Here is a 20,852-nt window from a genome sequence, read left to right on the forward strand (position 1 = left end):
CTTGCTGATGAAGAAAGAGAGAGAGAGAGAGAGAGGGAGATGGGGTAAGAAAGGAAGGAAGGAAGGAAGGGAGGGAGGGAAAGAGAGAGAGAGAGAAATGGAAAAACTACTTGGTTATTTGACCCCATGGGAAATAGTATTAAGCTGCTTCAGAATGTTCTTGAGAGCTCTGAGAAAAACTAAAAATAGGCACATAGAAAACTAAACAAAGGATGAAAATGAAGTAGTTATTATCTCTAGAAGGAAAACAGCTTGCGGGGGAAAGGCGGCGTCATCAGAGAGCACTGTCTCGGAGGTGGGCGCCAGTCAGGAGACTGTGAGGACGCTCGATGGGAGCCCTGGGTCAGGAAGGAGGGGAGGGCGTGGACCCGCTGCACCGCGGCCAGTCCTCGGATCCCACAGCAGGGGAACAGGTGGGTGACAGCCAACACCGAAAAGTCAAAGCATGGTGGTAAATTAGCAGAAGGCATAGTTAAAACTGTTGAAAAATTGCCCACGAGAACAGGACTGAGGGGGTGTGAGGAATGAGCAAGAAGCAGCTCCTTCTTGTTGCAGCTTTGGGTCCTGTTACACAACTCAAACTTACTTTAATAGAAAGAAAAGTTTTATTGAAAAATGAAAAAAGCATTGTCTTCACATATACACTGAAAGACATCATCAGGCACACAGATCACACAGGTGACACCGCTGTGCAATAAAGGTGGGAAATCATAACAACAAAAAGAGATAGTGGGAGTAAACAAAGTAAATCCCTCTAACTAAACCTTGAGTTCAGAAGAAAATAAAACTGACAATGACAAGAGTGTATATCAAATTGTCTGATGGGTGTGGCCAAAACAGCAGTAAGAGGAAAAGTTATAGCCGTTAGTGACTGTGTAAAATCAGCTGAGAAATAAATGAGCGATAGAGTAAATCCCAATCAAGCAGAAGAAAGGCCCCGTCAGGAAGCAAACGAAGGACAGACTGCTCGTCAGGTCGCAAGCTGTGACGAAACGGAGGAAGCAGGCCAACCGCTCGCAAGCCTGCTTAAGACAAGCAGATGCGGGGGCCAAGGTGGTCGGCACTTCAACGACTGTTCCGCTCAAAAGGGTTGAGCCGAGTGATGGCAGGTAGGTCATCTCATTCCTGTTTCTGGTGACAGATTTAGGGAGGAGCGTGTGGCTCAGGGCCGACCAATAGGACGTGAGGGGAAGGTTGCTGGAGACAGGCCTCCTAGCCCCTAAGAGAGAGCTGGGCAGAAGAGGCCATTGTCCCCTACGTCCCCCTCGCTCTCAGGCAGTGACACATCTTCCACCGCCGAGGGCCACACCCAGAGAAGCTCAGGACACCCTCTCCGGACTTTCCATTACGTGAGATAATACACTTCCTTATCGCTCTAGCGCACTGGAATCACGACTTCCTGTTATTTCCATCTGAAGTCACCCTAACTGATAAGAGAATCCTGGGTCTCGGTTCAGAGGGGAACGTGACTGCACACACATCCATTATCGCCCCAAATGGAGGAAAACACAGCACTCAGCTGCATGCCAGCGAAGCGGGTGATTTCCTAGGGAAGTAAAGTTCTTCCAAATTGACTCCAAGAGAGATTGAAAAGCCTAATGGGACTAGTGATGACAGAAAAAACAAGTTTGTCAAAGATCTCTTCTGCAAAAGGTATCCAGCCCAAGTGTTATTATTACAGCAGAACCTATCAAATCTAAGTTGACGCATATAAAGGGAAGTTGGCAGACCTTAGAGACTACAGCAAACAGGGCAGATTCAGGGAGGGAGGCCGTTGGGTCAGTCTGGGCAGCGCCTCTGGGGTGCAGGACCCTGCTCTCTCTGCTCCAGACGTAAATTCCAGGGAAGCAGCACCCACGTGGACCACCTGGAGCGCAAGTCTCCTCTGGAATGAGGGATGACGTCAGCCCACCCACCCATACAGACTGAGGGGGAGGGGGAGCCATTGTGCAAAATCAGCCCCTGTTACAAGAATCGGGGGAGTTCGTTCTGGGCAGAGAACGGGAACATCGTCCACTGTAATCGCACTGGCAAAAACGGAGAGTGCCCAACACTGACCAGGGTGTCGGGAAATAGGCAGCCCGACATGGTGTGAAACATTATATGACCCTCAAAAAGGGGCCATCCGAGGAGTGAGCTCCACAGCCCACTGCCAATCAAAACAAGCCAACCACACACGCCTACCTACAGTATGATCACGTTAAAAACAACAACAACAACTATAAAGATGTGCCCTGGCCGGTGTGGCTCGGTGGACCGAGTGACGGCCTGCGAATCAAAGGGTCGCTGGTTTGATGCCCGGTCAGGGCACATGCCCGGGTTGCAGCAGGTCCCCAATAGGGGGCGCGTGAGAGGCAACCACACACTGCTGTTTCTCTCTCTTCCTCGGTTTCTCCCTCCCTTCCCCCTCTCTAAAAATAAATAAATAAAATCTTTTAAAAATATGTATAGATGCATACCCAAAATCCAGAAATATACACCAAACGTGCCACACTGGCCACCATATGGAGAAAGCGTTATAGGATTGGGGGCCGGGCAGTGAGGACAAAAGGAAACTTCCGTTTTCACTGTTTATGTTTCCGTATTGTGTGAGCTTACACGCTCAGGATAAGCATGGATTTTTGCCTGTGTGTATTTAGGAGCACGTAAAGCCCAATTAAAAAATACAAATACACACACTTGAAATGCCACCTTGATTCTGTCTAGTTCGTGGGTTTGCAGGTGATCTTAATGATCTTGCTTATCTGTATTTTTGTTTTGTTTTAACATCAATGGGTTGTTGCCTCCCGTGCGCCCCCTACTGGGGATCTGGTCTGCAACCCAGGCATGTGCCCTGACTGGGAATTGAACTGGGGACCCTTTGGTTCGCAGGCTGGCACTCAGTCCACTGAGCCACACCAGCCAGGGGTGCTTATCTGTATTTTAATTTTAGTTTTCAAATTCATGTAGTAAAAATGTATGTATAAATAAAATAAAGTGGGCTGCCATACTGTAATTCATAAATAGACTAGACGTGCACCATTTCTATAAAAATGGGCAGGAGTATGTGAACGGAAAAACCACCAGACGACATATGAACGGCTAATCCTCAAACTCTCTAATTCCAAAGCACATAGTTTGGCACAACGTAAGCCCCAACAACCCCATAATCGCGGGGATCACAGCCCAACACGAGTGTGAAGTCTGACTGGGGGACTGTGTGGTGTCTGCTGAAAGCCACAGAGACCACTCGGCAAGGGAAGCTGCTGCTTCCCGACAGCAAGAACGTCGCGGAGGGAAGTGTGTTAGGGTCCCTGGACGACGAGGCCTCTCCCAGGGCACCCACGAACCCCCAGGGAAGCTGTCGGGCACATCCCCAACCTGCTGGGGTGGGGTCTCCGAGGTCACGACCTCCGGGTCACCATGACTGGGGACAGGGCGAGTCAGCAGTCCCCACTGGGGATCCGCAGCAGTGTGGCTTCCTGTGAACAGGTGTCACGAGACAGAGTGATGGATCTGCCAGGGGAGGGAGAGGAAGGAGACATAGAGGCGAGAGCACAGGTTCTCTGGACGAGCAGGGCGCCCCCGGCCCCCTCTCCCCCACCTCCTACCCATCGCCACCTTCCCCAGATCGTCACCAAAGGGAAACACACAGGGCAGAGCACACTCCAACCCCACAGCCTTTAAACGGTAGCGGGAATGCTGTTTTATTATAAAAGTGATACATGCTGTGTAGAGGAAAAGAAAGGAAACCCGCCCCCCAAGTCCCATCACCCCAAAACAGACGCTTTAACACGCTGGCCTGTGCTCCTCCGCGCGTCACACCTGAAATCAGATGTTCACGTAATTTTTCCCGTGTGATGTGGAACGCTGGCACTTCCCATACGGCGACACTGTGTTAGTAAAAGCGCGTTTCGTTGGCTGTGTGGACGTAGGCAGAGGCCAGGTGGCGGTGACCAGTGTTGGGCCGGGGTCGGCGCAGCCTGTCCGCTGGGACCACGCTTTCTGTGACTCTTGGGACAGGAGCCTGGGCGCTCACACAGGGATGAGTCCTGCTCTTTGGGAGCCCTGGGGCCTCTCATCAGGGCGGAAGACTGACCCGGGCCGCCTGGCTTTCGCCCCCACGGCTACACGTTCTGGTAATCCGAGAGCCCCGCGTCCTCCTCCGGGTGCATGAGCAGGGAGTAGGTGATGGTATTCTCGGCCTGGAGAAAGCAGAGGAGCCACGGGACCCATGGAGAAGCCACGGGAGGCAGGGGAGGGGGAGGAGGGGCAGGTGGGGGCTGGGTGGCTCACCTCCGCTTTGGCAGCCTCTTCAGTGTGGGTGAGGTTGGCTGTGGGCAAAAGGAACAGGTCAGCCAGGGCCCTGCTGCAGGAGGGGGCCTACTGTGCGCTTCGGTTGCCACCCAAGGCCAAAGCACTCCGGAGTCCACGAGGCCTCGTCCTCGGTCCCAGCAGGGCAGCTGCCGTCTTCGCCCGAGTCTTCTCAGCAAGTCGCTGTGCTTTCCCAGAGGAAGCAGGCGGCCTCTGGGGGCTGAGGTCTCGGGCAGCTCAGCATCGCACTGAAGTCAAGTCTGAATTTTTGCAATCACAGACTGGAAGGTGAGAAGACTTGGGGCCATGCTGGACCGAGGAAGTGCGCCCTTGTGGGAGCTTCGAGGAATCCAGTGACTCCGTGACATGAAAGGGGAGAGCGAGCGCCACAGCGAGGAGGGAGGGAGGAGGGAATGGCACAAGCAAGCCAATCCCCCCCACCCCAGCTCCTGACCATGAACCCCTTCCCCGTGACAGCAACCTCGGCGTCTGCATGGCGAGGGAGGCACCTGAGACCATGGCAGGCAGTGTCCTCCCAGTGCCCTGGGCGAAGCGTCCCCGTGTGCCATGCTCCGAATTCCCCAGTCTCTGTCTTGAGTACTCCTCCCCTCAGCCCTGCGACAGTCCCAGCAACCCGGCTGTGCCTCTGGGGCAGCCGCAGCCCCAGTGCTGGCTGTGACGTCAGTGCCCGGTGAGACGCATCCGCCCGCTGCACACAGAGCCCAGCGCTGGAGCGGCCCCTGCAGGCCCTTGTCCCCCCGCGGCCTGGCCCACCCCGCCCGAAGCACAGCTGGTCAGCGCCACTTGCTCAAGCCCTCAAATCTGTTGTTCTGCTCTGAGTCACACCCCGGCCATCTGAGGCTGGTCTCCAAGGGCCTCCTCCCCTGACTAACTCTGCCCCTCAGTGCCTCCATGCTCTGGCTCTGAGGACAGTCCGGCAGCCACCTGGAACCTCTCCCCACAGTCTGCCCTGGGCCAGGGCTGGGCGGCCGCCGGCTCTCAGGAGCTCAGACCTGAAGGAGCTCGCGTCCTCAGCAGGGCACTGAACCCACGGGGCGGACGACTCGCTAAAGGTCCCACTGCCCGATAGAGACAGGACTCAGTCCAGCCCTCAGCCAAGAAGCTTAGAAGCGAGCTTCACCCACAAAGCCCACCAATGCCACTGGAGCCCCAGAACTTTCTGTGGCAGCTGAGCCTGAGCAGGCTCCCCAACAAATCCAGGGTCTCCCCTCAGCTGCCTCCTTCCCCCTGAGAGCCCTGCCCCGCTATCCTCTGCTTCAGTCTCAGACCTGCACTCCCCGCCCTGTGCCAACCCTGCCAAAGCCCCCAGAAGACCCAACTGTCTCTCGTTTCCTGCTCTGGAGATTTCCCAGCATTCCTAGCCCCAAGAATGCTGACCCTGGCGAATTCCCACCCCTCTACCTGGCGCAGGTGTGCTGCCCCCACCGCCCAGGCCCGCCCCTGCGGAGCAGTCCTCTTTAGGCCCAGGTGTTAGTCTCAGAGCTGACCAAGCGATTTGAGCCCTGCCCGCCTCCCCTGCCCCCTCCCTGTCCTGGGCGCCATGCTGACCTCACACAAGCCACGTCCTGCTCCCGTGCACCTGGCAGCCCCAGGTGGGGCAGCAGGAGCCCCCAGGGGGCTGCACTCACCTGGTTCCTCAGGTGGGGTCTCTCCCACTTCCCTGCTCTCAGGGGCTCCTGGGAGGGTTGGGAGGGCACACAGGAGGTCAGTAGGTGAGGGGCGGGGCCTGAGTCCTCAGCTCGAGGACCAGGGATGGGACTGGCTTAGGACCAGTGTGGAGCCTTCGGCCCTCAGACAGGCCCTCCGCTCCCACCTGTCACCTCTCCTGCCCCGGCTGCAAAAGGACCTGTTCCATCCAGAGACCTTCCTGGCTTTTCAGTGAGAGGAATTGTGACGATCTGCTCGTTGCTTTTCTTGGCGCTCTCCCTCCCCGCTCAGCGCTTGGCGTCAATTAGTACAGGTTAGGGTGAAGAAGTCCTTCCGCTGCCTCGTTAGTGAGCAAGTGCGTGCGGAGCACCCAGTGGGCAGCAGGCACTGTGCTGGGCGCCGGCCGGCCGGAGACTGAGATGGGCCCCTCTTTCTGCCCACCTCCTCTCTCGGTGTCCCTGCCTCGCCGTGTGGGGCTCACACGCCCTGAAAGCCTGTCCCAGCCACACGGGTCCTCGCCCCCGTGGCTCCTGCCTGGGACACTCGCCAGCCCCATGGCCCCTGCTAACGGCCACCCTCAGCATCACCTCCTGCACGATGACAGTGCTCGCCCTGCGCAGTGGCCACTGTCGTGAGCCCCGTGGCCTCGTCCTCCGCCTAGCACCCTGGGACGGCACTTGTGCGAGTGGCCTCTCGTCCAGAAGAAGAGACTGGGGCTCAGAGGCATTGAAGAGCTCGGCCCAGGACATGTCGCCATGAGCCAGGACCTAAGACGGAACGCAGGAGGTCTGCCCCCCGAGGGAGGGGGGATCCCGTGAAAGCATCCACAACGCACCACCCCACGCTTCTGCCCCCATCTCGGCCTGTGCCTTTGTCCACCACCGCTCTCATCCCGTCTCCGTTTCCCGGGAGGCACGGGGCTCCCTGAGGCACAGGCTGCACTTCTGCGTCTGGGCCTTGTCCCCAGCATCTGGCACGGTCTCCTCACGTGAGCAAGAGGGCCTGTGCCTCGTGGAATGCGTGAGTGAACAAGTGACACAGGGCTACCTCTGAGCGCTGCGGAGCCTCTGGGCCACAGGTAAGGGTTCAGGCCCTGGGCCTGGACCTGGGCCACGTCAGAGCCCATAACAGGAGAAACAAGGAAAAGCCACCAACCTGAGCTCTGGTGCCGCCTGAGGCAGACCCAGGCCACCACGGCAGCCACGCCGGCCACTGCAGCGATGCCCGCGACCACGGCCACAACGATGGTCACCAGGAAGGAGTCACCTTTCTGGCTGGGTGCTGGGGAAGACAGATCTCAGGACAGGCCGCCTGCTCCCAGTGCGGGTCCCTGTGTCTGGGCCACTTACAGGGGCAGGGCTTCTGGCCCCTCAGCCTCACCTGCCCGGGGTTTCTCTCCATGGCTGGGCCTGCGACCCCCATCCCTGGGACTGTCCACTAACCTAAGGCGCACTGCAGGGAGCGGGGTTCCTCTGAGAGTTCAGGGGTTGCAGGGAGGGGAGCCTGAAGCCCCCATGGTGCAGGCACCGTCCCTGCGTCCAGCAGGCATGAGCTGCTGGGCACAGGCTCTACAGAGTGATGGACAGACGTGAAGGCCTCAGCTCTCGGGAATGTCCAGGGGCTCAGGGGCCCCTGTACCCGTGAGGGAGGCCCACTGTGCCGCTGTCCTGGTGTGGGGCCTCTTCCCCTGGAAGCGGACGCTCTGAGCTCTGGCCCGTCCTCCTGCCCTGTGCCCTGGGGGCCGCCTGCACTGCTGGGGTGCTTCCCAGACCTCCACGGGGGCTCCTGTGACCTCAGCCCTACCCTAACCCCCTCGCCTCATCTCCTGCTGCCTGGACAGCGCTCCCACCTTGGACAGTGATGCTCATAGGCTGGGACATGTGCCTCTTCTTCCCGATGAATCCAGAGCAGTGGTACTTGCCGCTGTGACTGACGTTAGCATGTGGGATGAAGTAGGTGGAATTGGCAGGGGAGTACCACTTGGATGTGCCGTCCTGGAAGAATGTGATCTTGAACAGAGGCCAGTTCTTCCACCTGTGGCACCTCAGCACGAGGGGGTCGCCCTCCTGCAGCAGCAGGCGCGGGGTCTGCAGCAGCAGCCAGTCTGAAGGACACAGAAGGGACACGGGGCCCCGGAGGTCACGATTGAGCTCTGAGACCCAGGGCACACTGACCGCGGGACAGGCTGTGGGGAAGGAGGGGCTGAGTGTGGACCTCGGTGCCCTGGTTTCTCCCTCTGGCTCCCTCCTGGGTGAGCTCCATCATCTCAGCTTCCTCGTTGGTGAGGGTGGACAGAGAGACAGGGCACACCGTGGGTGCTCAGGGCGTGCACTTGTCTTCTGCTGTCCTGTGAGACGGTGGCACCACCCCATCCTGCCTGACAGGCCTCTTCGGGGAAGGAAGACCCAGACCCTGGGGTGGAGATGGGAGGGTCTGTTCTGATGTAGGAGACCCATGTCTTTGGGGACAGTAGAAACTCGTGGACATTTGGTGAAAGTTGGGGAGTGGGGTCTTTGTCGGAAGACCTCCGTGTCCCAGGGGGGCTATTAGTCTGCTGTGTGAGTTCCCCCACTTTTCAGCCTTTTACTGAGGAGGGGGAAATGTCAAATGTTTTGTTGTATAGGGAAGAGCACCCAAGAGGGGCGCTTGGACTCCTGAGCTCAGCCCACATGCCACTGCTCCCCGGAGCTGCAGGGTTGGGATCGGAAGGAAATGTTGGCTAGAAGGCAACAGGCAAGGTGGAAGGGGGCCTGGGCTGCAGGGAATGACAACAGCCTCTAGCATGCCAGGCTAGCCCTCCTCATCCCTGCCCCATGTCGGACAGAGCGAGCCCCCTGTCCCGAGGCTACCCCAGCTGGCGGCGTGCAGGAGAGGGTGACAACCGAGCGAAAGCTCAGGGCCACCGCCTCCGAGGGACAGTGCGGAGGGACAGCACATCACACGAGTTGGAACACCCCGCCTCTCCGCTGGGGAGACACCTCCGCCCCCTTCTCTGGCATCAGCACCCCTCACATCCTGCCCCCCAGGGAATGGAGGCCCCTGGGCTCTGCTCCAGGCACAGCTGGGAGGTCCACGCTCCCCAAGTAGGACGGGTGGGGAGGCGGAGAAGGGTCAAGATTTTAAAAAATAGAGTGGAAGCCAGACAGCGGTCGCAGCAGCTGCTGGGCGGCTCTTCCTTCCCTGGAAGGTTCTGCCGCTCCAGGTGGTGAGGGGCCTGAGGGGAAGGTGCGCCCAGGGCCCCGAGGCTCCTGAGGATGCATCTAGGTGCCACTCTCGGGGCGGCACCCTGCTTCACATTCACGGCACTCGGGAGATGTCCTTCTCCAAGCAATGAAAGGGTCTTTCCATCCGTTTCCTGGGAAACGCCTGTGCAGGCCCCTGGCCTTGTAGACGGAGAAGCCATAAAAACATCTCCTCCATCCTCCTGAGGCCAGATGACCAGAGGGTACGGGGATGCAGGGTGGGAGCCAGCACAGCCAAGTGCAGGGGCCCCAGGGCCCGGTCTCCACACTGACTCTCCATGTCCTGGGGAAGAGGGCGTCCCCACAACTGGAGCCCCCTCGACGGCGACACTGGCCCTGGGTCCTGGCACGTCCACTGTAACTGCATCTCAGCTGGACGAGTCCAGCTGGCTTCTTGAAACTCACTCATTTATTCCCCATCTGCAGCCAGAACTGGTGGCCACAGCTTGCAGAACCCACCCTCTCGGAGGCACGAGACGGCCTGTCTGCTCGGCAGACGGGCCATCCCCTCCCAAGGGCTCCTGAATGAGCCTCATTCAGCCCTGTCCCAGCCGCATCTGCTGCAGTTTCTCTCTCTGGTTCTGCTCCTTGTTGGACACAAAAGCCTTCAGTGACATGGGTGGCAGTCGGGGCTTCCCAGTGGCCTGTGGGGGTGTGAGTCACCCACTTGTCTGGACGCCGTGGCCAAGGCAAGGCACTGGCCCAGCTCTCTCTGCTGCCCCCCCGCCCCGAGGTGCCTGTCCTCCTCAGACTCAGCCAACGTTAGGTTTGCCCAGCAGGGGGATGTTGCAGAAGACAGCAGGGACCTGGCGGTGGTGGCCGAGGGACAGCCAGCATTGTCAGTACTGGGGCTGGTGGGGCTGGTGGGGCTGGAGCCCCGGTGGGTGGTGGGGGCCCCTGCTGCTGGATCCCCACCTGTTTCTCCTGAGGCAGGTGGGGCTGTTGCCCAGGCAGGGGACAGGGCTGGACCTGCATGTGGGGGACCTGGTGTAACTGTCTGCCTTAGGGGGCACCTGCACCCTGCTGACCTCTCTGGCTTGTGGGCCCCATGTGGGCCGCTGGCCAGAGTCCAGCTGTCCTGGGCCATTCCTGGGGCAGTTGCCACTACCACCCGCTCCCAAGGAAGGCAACAGAGCCGAGCGCCCAGGTGCCAGCCACTTCCACCTGAGCTCAAGGACCTTGGGGTGCCACTTCCACTGCCTCCCTCACCTTGGCTACGGTGGAGGGACTGGCCTGAGGCCCCAGAGGGAGCCAGAGCCACAGTGAGGGCCTGTCTAGAGGCTGGGAGGGGCAGAGACAGAAGGGCACAGAGGGGCCATGCCCTGCTCAGTGGTTGGACGGTGGCCTGTGAGCTCCTCACTGCCAAGTTCAGCACCTGCACGGCCCCGGAGGCTGACATCAGCACCACCCAGGGGCCTTGGGTGAGCCGGGCAGCCCAGGGTCTGGTTTTCCTGCCCTCAGTTTCTCAGCTAGGGCCCTGGGCACTTGTGGGCCCAGAGTGCATGGGGCTGGGGGCGCTGGTCACAGCAGCACCCACGTAAGAGCGACAAGTGGGGCAGGAAGGGAAATGACCGGGCAGACATGGCTTCCAGCGGCTCACAGCCATGCCTCCCAGGGACTGGCCACCCCCATCCCTCAACACCCACAGCCCTGACAGCAGCGGCCATGACCAGGGACCAGCTGAGAGGCTGGCAAAGGGTGGGGCGGGTGGACACCTGCAGCCTGGAATCTGGTCTGCTGCCCCTGGGGAGCTGGGCCCACTGTCATGCGTGAGCTGCCCCTGCCCCTGCCCCGGGAGGCCCAGCAGGGGACCAGAGCTTCTGGTGGCTGGTCAACAAGTCCTCCAGGGGGCATCCAACTCCTTGCTGGTCCCGTTGGCTGGTGTGGCCATTGGTGGGGACTCGCCTGTCTTGGTGTGTCCCCTCCCCTTCCTGGAGGGGCAGGGCCACCCAGCCTTCCCTTGGGGCCTGTCCCTGGCTGCCAGGCCGAGGGGGAGCAGCCTGCTGTGCACTTTTGAGGGAGATCTGGGCACGAGCTGAGGAGAGGGGACCGGTGACGAGGCCTTGTTGTCCTGTCACCAGCGCACTTCCCGGAGAACTGCCTGCTGCCAGCAGCTCCGTGAGCTCGGCCGCCAGGTCAGCAGAGGGATGGAGCCGCCCTGAGCTGGACTGGACGTGCTTGAAGGGGTGCCGGGAAATGAACCCGACAAGGGGCCAGTGCCCCCACAGAGCAAAGGGGAAACTGAGACTCGGGGCGGAGTGCGTCTGCTTCCACAGCTGGAACCCTCCAGGGCTCTGCCAGGAACGTGGGGCTCTCTGAAGTCAGGGTTTCCTCTGCTTCTCTCACCCCCAGTGGCCTGCTGGTGGCCTTGTCACCTTCTTGCTTAATCAGGACTGAGGCCGAACAACCTCATCATTCTGAGGCACCCCACATGGAAGCAAAGGCGGGGGGTGGGGGCGGAAAGGGAAATGACTGGACAGAAATGGCTTCCAGCAGCTCACAGCCATGCCTCCCAGGGACCAGCCACCCCTATCCCTCAACACCCACGGCCCTGTCAGCAGATTTCAGGTCCTCATCCCCCAGGCCGTCCTGGTCTCCTCCACTGACCGGAAGTGACGTTCAGACGCACAGGGTCGCTGGGGCTGGTCTGGCCCGTCTGACACCTGTAGTCCCCGCTGTCGTTGACTTGGGCCTTAAAGCTGAAGCGGGGCCGGACCTGGGTCGGGATGGGGGTCCCGTCACGGGACCACTGGGTGGGGCCGTCCCCAGGGCCGTGGGGCCCCTGGCAGTGCAGAGTCACGTTGTCCTCCCGCAGCACGTTGACCCAGGGGGGCTCCAGGCGCACCACGGCCTTCGGGAGACCTGCTGAGGGGCAGAGAGAGGAGCCTGAGGCAACAGGACCCGAGCGAGCAGCCTCAAATCTCAGACAGGGGGCTCCTGTGGTCCTGCTGGGGACACCAAGAGTAGAAGCAGCCCTGAACGGAACTGGGTGGCCTGCCGCCCCCCCTCACAGGGCTTGGGCCTCGCTGGGGGCCGGCTGCCCCTCCTGCTGGGCAAGAACGAGGAGAAAGGGGCGGGGGCGGGGCTATGCTCTAGAAAGAGGCAGCTCACCTGGGCACCCCAACCAGCTGGTGTGTGCTCGTGCTGTCTCTCTCTCTCTCTCTCTCTCTCTCTCTCTCTCTCTCTCTCTCTCTCTCTCACACACACACACACACACACACACACACACACACCCCACATCCCTCGTGGGGGCTCACTTTCCTCCCCTGTAACCTGGACTCAGTGGGCAAACCCTCCCCAGAGCTGGGTGACGAAAGAGGGGCAGGTGTGGATGGAGAGCCCAGTGCCTGGTTTCTGTTCTGACCTCAAGTCCTCTTCTGTCCCTTAGGACAGACCTGTCCTTGCCCCCAGGCAGAGAAGGGCAGAGAAAGTGCAAGAAAGGCCAGGGGCCAGTGCCGGGATCCCTGGCTCAGGGTAGGGAGAGCCCCCCACCCACACACACCCCGACCCCCGTGGTCCTGGGAGCCGTGATCTGTGGTCCCAGGAAGCAGCACCTGCACAGCCCCGGGCCCCAGCGCCCTCAGACACACGCAAAGCAGAGAGTTCCTCTGCTCTGGGCCGACACTAGAAGGGCCCGGCTGCTTTTACGGTGGAACTGAGCACCTCCACCGGGAGGAAGGGGGCCGAGAGGGAGGGTGGGGTTACTTGGGTGACAGTGTCTATGCCTGTCCCCAGCACAGAACTAGAGGGCCAAAGCCCCCGGCAGCTGGGAGCAGGGGGCTGAGGAAGGTGGGAGGGAGAGGGCGCAGCTGCCTTACCCTGTCCCCATCTGGGCCCAGGGGCTTGCAGAAGTGCAGGCAGGTGCTGGGAGCAGAGTGGGAGGGCAGCTGGGGGCCGGGGGGCGGGACTCACCATGTGGACTGGGAGTCCCAGCTGCGGAGGCTGCTGGAGCTGCAGGAGAGAAAGTGATGTCACTCGTTGTCACTGTGCACTGCCTCCCTGCAGACCCCCGGGAGGCCCTGCCCTCCTCTGGGTCCACTGAACTGCTGGGGTCGCCTGTGTTCAGCCAGGTGCCACTGAGATCGGCAGGGTGGCAGGTAGATGGGCCGCTCCGCAAACTCACAGTCACCGTGATCCCGAGGACCCTGAGCTGCCATGGGACACTTTTCTCTGATGCACGCGCTCAGCTGCTCCTGGGAGGGACACTCGTGTCCTCCCGCTTCTCAGTCTCCCTGTTCTGTGCGCGGCCCTCTACCCGGCTTCTCCAGCCTGGCAGCTGCCTTCTCCTCACGCCCTCCCCCCAGACCCCACCCCCTTCACACCGCAGGTCTGCTTCCGACTTAGATCTTGGGTCCTGGGGCTCCCTCAGCCTCCTCCTATCTCCTGACCAGTCTCCCCACCTCTGTCTCCCCTAGAGCCCCTTCCCCACTGAGACGCTAGTTATTTCAAACACATCGAAATTGGATCTTGTCACTCTCTTCTCTCGAGCCTCCCATGGCCTTCCTTTGCTCTCAGCAGAAGACGCACCCGCGACCTGAGGGACACACACACCTGTCCTCTGAGCCCCCTTCCCCGCTCATTGAGCTCCAGTCACACCGGCCACCGACTCTGGCCTTCGTCTCTGCCGATCCCCCTGCTCTGCGCGGCTTCCTGTGTCTCTCCCAGGGGCTAAATCATCACACTTCAGTGGGGCCCCTCAGGAAGCTCCACATCATCCTGTCCCAGCGGCTGCCCCGTCCCCGCAGCAATCCCAGGGGGCATCCTGCGGACGCCCCGCAGCCCTTCCCAGGCTCTGTTTGTGTCTCTGCGTCTGTGCGGCCCACTCACGCCCTCGTGGGATATGCTCTCCAGCAGGCCGTGGCTTCAGGGCCCACGCTCTGTGGACCGTTCGTTGAGTGACCCCAGGCGGGAGGCGGGGCCCACGTTACAGCCACGGTGGGGAGTGAAGGCGAGACTCTCACGGGGCAGACGCGCAAGAGGCAGAAGTGCGGGAAGTTGGCGCAGGATGAGGGTCCAGGGTGACCTGGGCAAAGGTTGCTGCGGAGAACGTGTGTGTGGGGGGGAAGTAGGCCATGGGACCTTGAAGGTGTCTTGTTCTGAGCCGGCAAATCAAGGCACAGGTGTCCCAGCAGCAGGTGGAACTGGGACATTGTAGAGGACACGGGCTGGAGTGACAGGGTAGGGAGCTGGCAGAGAAGGGACAGCTGGAACCCCGAGTGTGCAGGCTGGGCTGGGGACAGCGAGGCAGGGGGCTGGCCAGAGACGCGGAGATGGAGGAGGAAGAGGCAGAGTTGAGGACATAGAGAGAAGCCCCCACTGTTCATTCCCCCCACAAACAGCCGTGGACACCAAGTGTTCATGCCCAGCGGAGCCACCACAAGGGGGTCACAGGTCGCTGTGCAGGTCAGGGAAGCTGGCTCTACTGCTCGCCGGTGGGTCCCTAGACCAGAGCCTGCACCGACATTCACTAAATGTTTAAACCAGGCCGTTTGTGGCACCTGAGAATCAGGAAGTACAGGACAGCGTGCCCATTGCAGACGGCCCCTCGGGGCTTCTCGACCATGAGGTGGTGACCTCTGTGTGCGACATGGACCCTGGGAGCAGGAGGCAGGAGCCGTCAGACTGGGTGCTGTAAAAATTGTCATTGAGAAGAATAGAAAAGGTGGCCCTGGCCAGGTGGCTCAGTTGGTTGGAGCGTCATCTGACACCAAAAAGTTGCGGGTTCGATCCCCGGTCGGGGTGCATATGGGAGGCAGCTGGTCAATGTTTCTCTCTCTCTCAAATAAATAAACATGTCCTCGGCTGAGGGTTAAAAAATGGATAGAAAAGAGGACTAGATCCTTGGTGACGTAGCAAAAGGACAAATGAAAGGAAATGGCACAAGTCGCCCGCAATCCGCCCAGGTGGCGGGGACGGAAGCCGATGCACAGTGGCAGGTGGCCAGGCCTGAGTCACGTGTGAGGCGCCGTCACGCTCAGAGCCCAGGGAGAGGTGTGTGCCTCCCTCTGGGGCCCTCCAGAGGTGGATGAGCTGGCAGCTCCAGGAACTGAGCTTGGGGATGGTCCCGGCAGCCGGTCCCCTCGGCGGTGGGCTCTTCTTCCCACCCAGCAGCCCCAGCCCCTGGCCCTGGCTGAGCATGATCAGCCTCCCTCTTGGCCTGAGACCCTGGCTCTCTCCCTGACCAGTGCCCGGGCGCCCCCCACGTGTGAGCAGTGCCAGCAGGTGTGATGGGGTGTCTCCGGTAACCTCTGCTGCCCGATGTGTGGTTAGGGGAGCAGAGAATAGCCACTGCCCCCCAAGTGTCTTCTAGCTTCCTCCCTGCCCCCGTCCGAGAGCCATTAGCCTTCCCCCTGATGAGGAAGGAAAGTAGCCGCACCCCCCCACCCCCCATTCAAGTGCATGTTCCTAGACTTTCCTCAAAGCAGGTTGCTCTGAGGTAGTGAAGGCAGAGCAGGTGCCCGGGGAGATTAGACGAAAGACACTTTAAACCCCCCCAAATTCTACCTCTGTCACACTTTGCCAAGCAAGCCTCAGGTTGTCGGAGCTTGCTCTCCAGCAGCCTGACTTTGCTGACATCCTCGCCCAAGCTCAGCCCCACCCAAGGGGACACGCTGGCCCCGTCCCAGCTCCTCTGTCCCCCCTGGGACCCTGACTCACCCAGGACCAGCAGAGCTGTCCACAGCAGCATGTGGCCCCAAGGACAGCAGGACGGGCATCCAGCCCGGTCACTCGCTGCAGCAGGGAGGGGCCGGACTGAGGGAACCCCCATCACCCCGAGAGCACTGTCCTGAAGGCACCAGCAGGCCAGCCTGGGCTCCTCCGGAGGTTTCACCGGTTGCACCCCAGGGGACGGAGGGCTCTGAAGTCCAAAAGCGGAAGTGAGAAGCAGCGTTTTATCGCAGGCCCCTCCCGCCCTCTTTCCTCTGAAGTGCTCCCTCCCTGAAGATGCAGGGCTTCCCAGAATCTGGCTCAGCCCGGCTCCAAATTCACCGAAATTTTAGAAACTGGGAAACAACTTCCCCCTCTTCCTCTGGGGTCACCTCCGGGCTCAGCTTCTCGGAGAGAGAGGCGATGGTTGTGGGACTTGGCTGGGGGCCTCCTATCTATCTGTCTCCTAGGACAGGTGACTCCGGAGAGTGTGGCAGGCTTATCATGCTTGTAGTCACACCCAGAGGCCCAGACACAGGACAAGCCCTTCTGGAATCAGTGAAGGGCACAGACCCCCCGACTGTCTCTGGGTGGCCTCCATTGTCATAACCCCGACTCCCTTTTAGGGAGTGGGACAAGGATGGAGAGGTGTGTCAGGGCCGAGGCGACAATGGCACTCACCCACACTATGCCCTCCCTCATTCGGGCTGCCACCCTCTCCCACATTCCCCTAACTCCTGTGAGCGCCAGCCGGTCCCGCCAACCCGTTTGCATCTTGAGGGCAGGTGCACGAGCTCGGAGCCCCAGACAGCTTCTGGGGACTTCCGGCTCTTTGCCTGCAAAAAATGAAGACCCTCCAGGCAGGACTTCTCGGATTCAGTGCAGCTGACATTTGGGGCCAGGGACCCCATAGCGAGAACCCACCCCACTTTGTCAGGTGTCTCGCACCCCCGGTTGTGAACACAGACGTGTCCCCTCGGCTGAGAAACGACTTTGGAAAATAAAGAGGATTTGGGTGCTTGCGAGGCACCCATGCCTGGGGTACATCCCCTAACTCTCGCTTCCTTCTCTTGCTTTCCGTCCTCGTCCTCCTGTCCTTGTCGCCCCAGCACAGGCTCCGCCCAGCATCCCCAAGGGGCAGTCAATCAAAGCTCAAGACACTGGCACCCAGGCCTTCGAAGCCTCAAGCGCTGGGCCCTCGGCCCTTCCAGCCCTTACCTGACTTTGAGTGAAAAACTCAGATCTTCATCCAGGAGTGTTTTCAAGTCTTGTCTTTGTCATTGTTTTACTGTGACACCTGCCAGTGTGAGCCTCTGGGGCAGAGTCCTGCACGGAGCAGGGCTTTCAACCAGCCACACCGCTGACGACGCAGTGTCGAGCTGAGGTCTAGGGTCCCAGCTGAAGAGGGCGCCGCTGCACGCTCTGGAGAGCTCAGAGCCCAGGCGGCCAGGGCGAGAGGCGCTGACGGTGGCGTGAAGCAGACAGACTTCGTCCCCCATGGCCCGGGAGCCTGCATCACCACGCTTCTCTCTACCCCCGCCTGGAAGGGGAGGACTGCCATCCGTGTTTCCAAGGCTTTTGCAGAAGGGGAATCTATATGACCACTGGTTTTGCCACCAAGGACCCTGCTGGGTCCATGGGTCCGTGACTCCATGACCTGCAGCGCCGCCTGTTGTGACATCTCCCTGGTCCCTGTGCCTGGGTTTCTCTGGACCAAGGGGAGCCCCCTCTCTACCCCGTCAAACTCCCTAACCCTGGCTGCTGTCAGTCTCCCTGCCTCCAGGTCGCAGCCGGCAGGAAGAGAGAGCGAGCAGCAGCTCCCAGGAGGTGAGCCAGGGCGGATCGCCCCGCGTTCCTACTCCCACGGCCACACCACCCATTTGGGTGGCCCGGCCTGAGTCCGTGTCACCTCTGCAGGACTAGCGCCCCTTCACATCTGGGGAGCTCCGTGTGCACACAGGAGGAAAACGGTGGGAGCTGTGGCCCCAGCTAACTGCCCACAGCCAGGCCGACGCGCCACCCTGGGCTGCACCTCTCAGCCAACTCACACGGGAATTCCCAGGAGGCTTCAGGGTGCAGGAGGTGCCTGGCAGGTCCCTCACCCTCCAGCTCGCAGTAAGTAGGGCAATGCAGCTGCCCCCCAAAAGCCCCTAGACTCTCTGGCCACCATCCAAAGCCCAAAGTCAAGGGCTAGGAAAGCCCTTGGTTGTCTTCTAGCTGAAGAGGGAGGCACCCGTGCTGCGGAAAACACCACTCAGTGCCCTGGATTCGCACTTCGGGGGAAGCCGAGACTCAGCCACAGAAGACCATTGAACACGCCGCTTGGCCTGAGCACGTGGCCTCTTCGGCGAGGTCTCTGACCTCTTCTGTCCAGGCTGGTTCGGGTGGGGGACCATGGCTATGTCGCACCCTCCCAGCGTGGGGTGTCATTCTGCTCATGGTCCCGCCAATGGTCTCCCTGGGGCTCCCCCCTCACAAAAGCTTTGAATGCCAATGCACAGCCACTGGAAACCGGACGGACCCCTCTCGGCCCGGACCCCAAAAACAGGATGAAGGAAACAGTCAGGTGAGGGACTGAGCCCTTGACTTGCCAGCCTGTGAATTCCAGTCCGGGAGCGAACCTGACCCAACAGCGGCATCAGTGATCTCACTACGAGCAAAGGGGGGCGGGGCGGGGGCGGGGCGGGGGGCGCCTTGACAGAGCTCCTTCACGCAAACCAGGATCCACAGAACGGAGGTGGCCCTGACGACCTGGCCCGCCGTGCAAATCTAGAGTAAATCATCTGCGCCAGGTGAGCCAGTCTCGGTCCCCAACCCAGCTGGCCACCTGGCCCTGCCCGAGAAAACCGGCCGGCTGACCCATCGTCATGCCTCCTGACCGAGTCCCCTCTTCCAACTCTCTCTCAAACGTGCTCCGGCCCCGAGTCCCCAGGGAGGAGGGCTCCCCCATCCACGGACGGCTTTCCCTTGAGTAAAGAGCATCAGAATCGTGCCTTAAATGTTGAGCTTTGTCAGTTGATGGAACACAGCACTGAGCAATGGACACAGGAAGAGACCAGAGTTCACAGTCAGGCTGCAGGCACCTGAAGGTCCCCGGAAGGAGCACTTGACAGGTGGGAGGACTCCCCTTGCCCCCCATGACCCTAGTCACAGGAAGCGCTTGTCCTTGGGGAGGCACAGGCTTGAATCAGCACAAGTGCCCCTGCTCTTTGTCCTGATAACCTCCCAAAACTCCACCCCCAACAAAACCTTCTTTTGTCTTTAGCTGAAGATAGTATTTAAGGTGGTGCCTTGGGCCATTTGGGGCAGTTACTCGGTTTCCCCCTGTTTGACAACAGGAGGCTCAGTGTAAGTGGCTCCATTTTTGGCTTTTGGTCCTGATTTTAACAATTCTTAACACAGAACCTGGCATATATATTTAGTCTTTTTCATTATTAAAGATGAAGAGAATCCGGCCCACTGTTCCCAGTGGGGACCGGCGCGGACGGCCCCCCTTTGAGAAAGGCAGGTACCCCCGCGGCTCCAGCTCTGCACACGGAGCGTCCAGCCACTCCGGTCAGCGAGCACTGTTTCTCGTTCTTCCGCTCGGCTGCGTGTCTTTTCTCTTACTCCTGACACCCTGACCACCCTCCAGTCCCTCTCCGTGATTGCTTTCCCCGTCCGCTCTAGGATTTCCTCCTTCCTGCCACTTCCTCAGAGCTGAGCTGCCCTGGGCAACACTACAATCAGCTGCTGACCCCGCAGAGGGAGGAAGTTCAGGCAGGAAGGCGACCACAGAAAGAGAAGCGGGCCAAAAGGCCGCTGGTTGAGGGGTTTTGGCGGCCCCGCCACCAGCATCACTGGCCCAGCCTCGAAAAGCAGCCCCCCCACACCCCGAGAGCTCAGGTCCATGTGTGAAAGCGTCCTGGCCTTTAACAGTCTTCTCAGCGATGCGGACTCTCCGGGCTCTGCGACCAGAGTGAGTCAGGGCGCGGGTTGGGGTGAGAGAGGAGAGGGTCACCAGGAGGCCAAAGACCGTGACAAAGGGGGTTTATCTCTGACGACCTAGGTTAGGAAGGGAGCCACGAGACCTGGCTGTATGTATTTGTTTTTATTTTTACTTTTAAATTCGAGCATGGCTGGCACACGAGACTATATTAGTTACGTGAGTTTCAGGTGCGCAAGGCAGGGGTTCGACGTTTTTGTCCCTTATGTTGTGCCACCTCACCGACTCTAGTGCCCGCCTGTCGCCGTGCAGACCGGTCACGGCATCACTGACTGGAATCCCTCCACCTTTTTCCTGTAGCCCCTCCCCGCCCCCTCCGGCAGCCACCCCTTTGGTGTCTGTGTCTATGAATCTTTTGGTTTGGTTTGGTTTGGTTTGGTTGGTTGGTTTCTTTATATTCTACACTTGTCTTTCTCTGACTTACCTCACTGAGCATAACGCCCACAGGTCCACCCGTGTGGTCGTGCACGGCAAGATTTCGTTCCTTTTTATCGCTGTGCAATCGCGCTGCGGGCCTGCAGCACAGCGTCTGTGTCCCTTTGCGGGTGGACCCGGGAGACCGGGCCTTAGACCAGCTCTGCCGCCACGCGGCCTGCGCCAGGCCCCCCGCTTCTCGGGGCCTCAGCGAGGGATCTGGAAAGGTCGATCGTTAGCAGGTACGACTTTTGCAAACATTTTCTCCCTGTCTGTGGCTTGTCTTCTCCCTCTCTGGTCTGTGTCTTGCACAGAACAGAAGTTTCAGTTTGATAAAGTTCAGCATGTGACTTATCTCCTCCGCGGGTCATCCTTCCGGAGCTGTATCTACACGTCGCGACCCCATCCAAGGTCATCTAGGTTTCCCTCCTTTGTCATCGTTTAGGCGTTTTCATGGTGTTGTACTTTTGCATTTAAGTCTGTGATCTGCTTTGAGACAATTTTGGTGAAGGACACAATGTCAGTGTCTAGATTCACTTTTTTTTTTGCCCGTGGTTGTCCAGTTGTTCCAGCCGTTTGTTAAAAAGACCATCTTTCCTCTA

At 59.9% G+C, this 20,852-nt stretch overlaps 1 protein-coding gene across 4 annotated transcripts; it reads right to left on the reverse strand.

Annotated features, from left to right (window-relative positions):
• Positions 1 to 3,661: 3,661 nt before the first annotated feature.
• Positions 3,662 to 20,550, reverse strand: FCGR2B (Fc gamma receptor IIb). Of its 4 annotated transcripts, XM_045190243.3 has the most exons (9): positions 20,261 to 20,550; positions 15,861 to 16,062; positions 13,116 to 13,154; positions 11,811 to 12,068; positions 7,811 to 8,065; positions 7,117 to 7,242; positions 5,943 to 5,990; positions 4,276 to 4,313; positions 3,662 to 4,184 (listed from the first exon to the last, which is right to left on the reverse strand). In XM_045190243.3, exons 1-9 carry the CDS (start codon positions 20,270 to 20,272, stop codon positions 4,107 to 4,109), a joined length of 1,056 nt encoding a protein of 351 aa, XP_045046178.2. In that variant the 5' UTR covers positions 20,273 to 20,550; the 3' UTR covers positions 3,662 to 4,106. The 4 variants fall into 4 exon arrangements, with proteins under 4 accessions (XP_045046178.2, XP_045046167.2, XP_045046176.2 ...); XM_045190232.2 differs by lacking the exon at positions 20,261 to 20,550 and having other exon boundaries at positions 11,811 to 12,065; XM_045190241.2 differs by lacking the exons at positions 5,943 to 5,990; positions 20,261 to 20,550.
• Positions 20,551 to 20,852: the final 302 nt, after the last annotated feature.

This window comes from Desmodus rotundus, chromosome 12 (genome assembly GCF_022682495.2).
Source record: "Desmodus rotundus isolate HL8 chromosome 12, HLdesRot8A.1, whole genome shotgun sequence".
Classification (NCBI taxonomy): Eukaryota; Metazoa; Chordata; class Mammalia; order Chiroptera; family Phyllostomidae; genus Desmodus; species Desmodus rotundus.

What these genes read in the sequence shown, in the direction of transcription:
- FCGR2B (XM_045190243.3), bottom strand. An exon ending in GACAGCTCTGCTGGTCCTGG is followed by an intron (nt 13,155 to 15,860) that starts GTGAGTCAGGGT and finishes TCTCTCCTGCAG; the next exon opens with CTCCAGCAGCCTCCGCAGCT. An exon ending in TGGGACTCCCAGTCCACATG is followed by an intron (nt 12,069 to 13,115) that starts GTGAGTCCCGCC and finishes TCTGCCCCTCAG; the next exon opens with CAGGTCTCCCGAAGGCCGTG.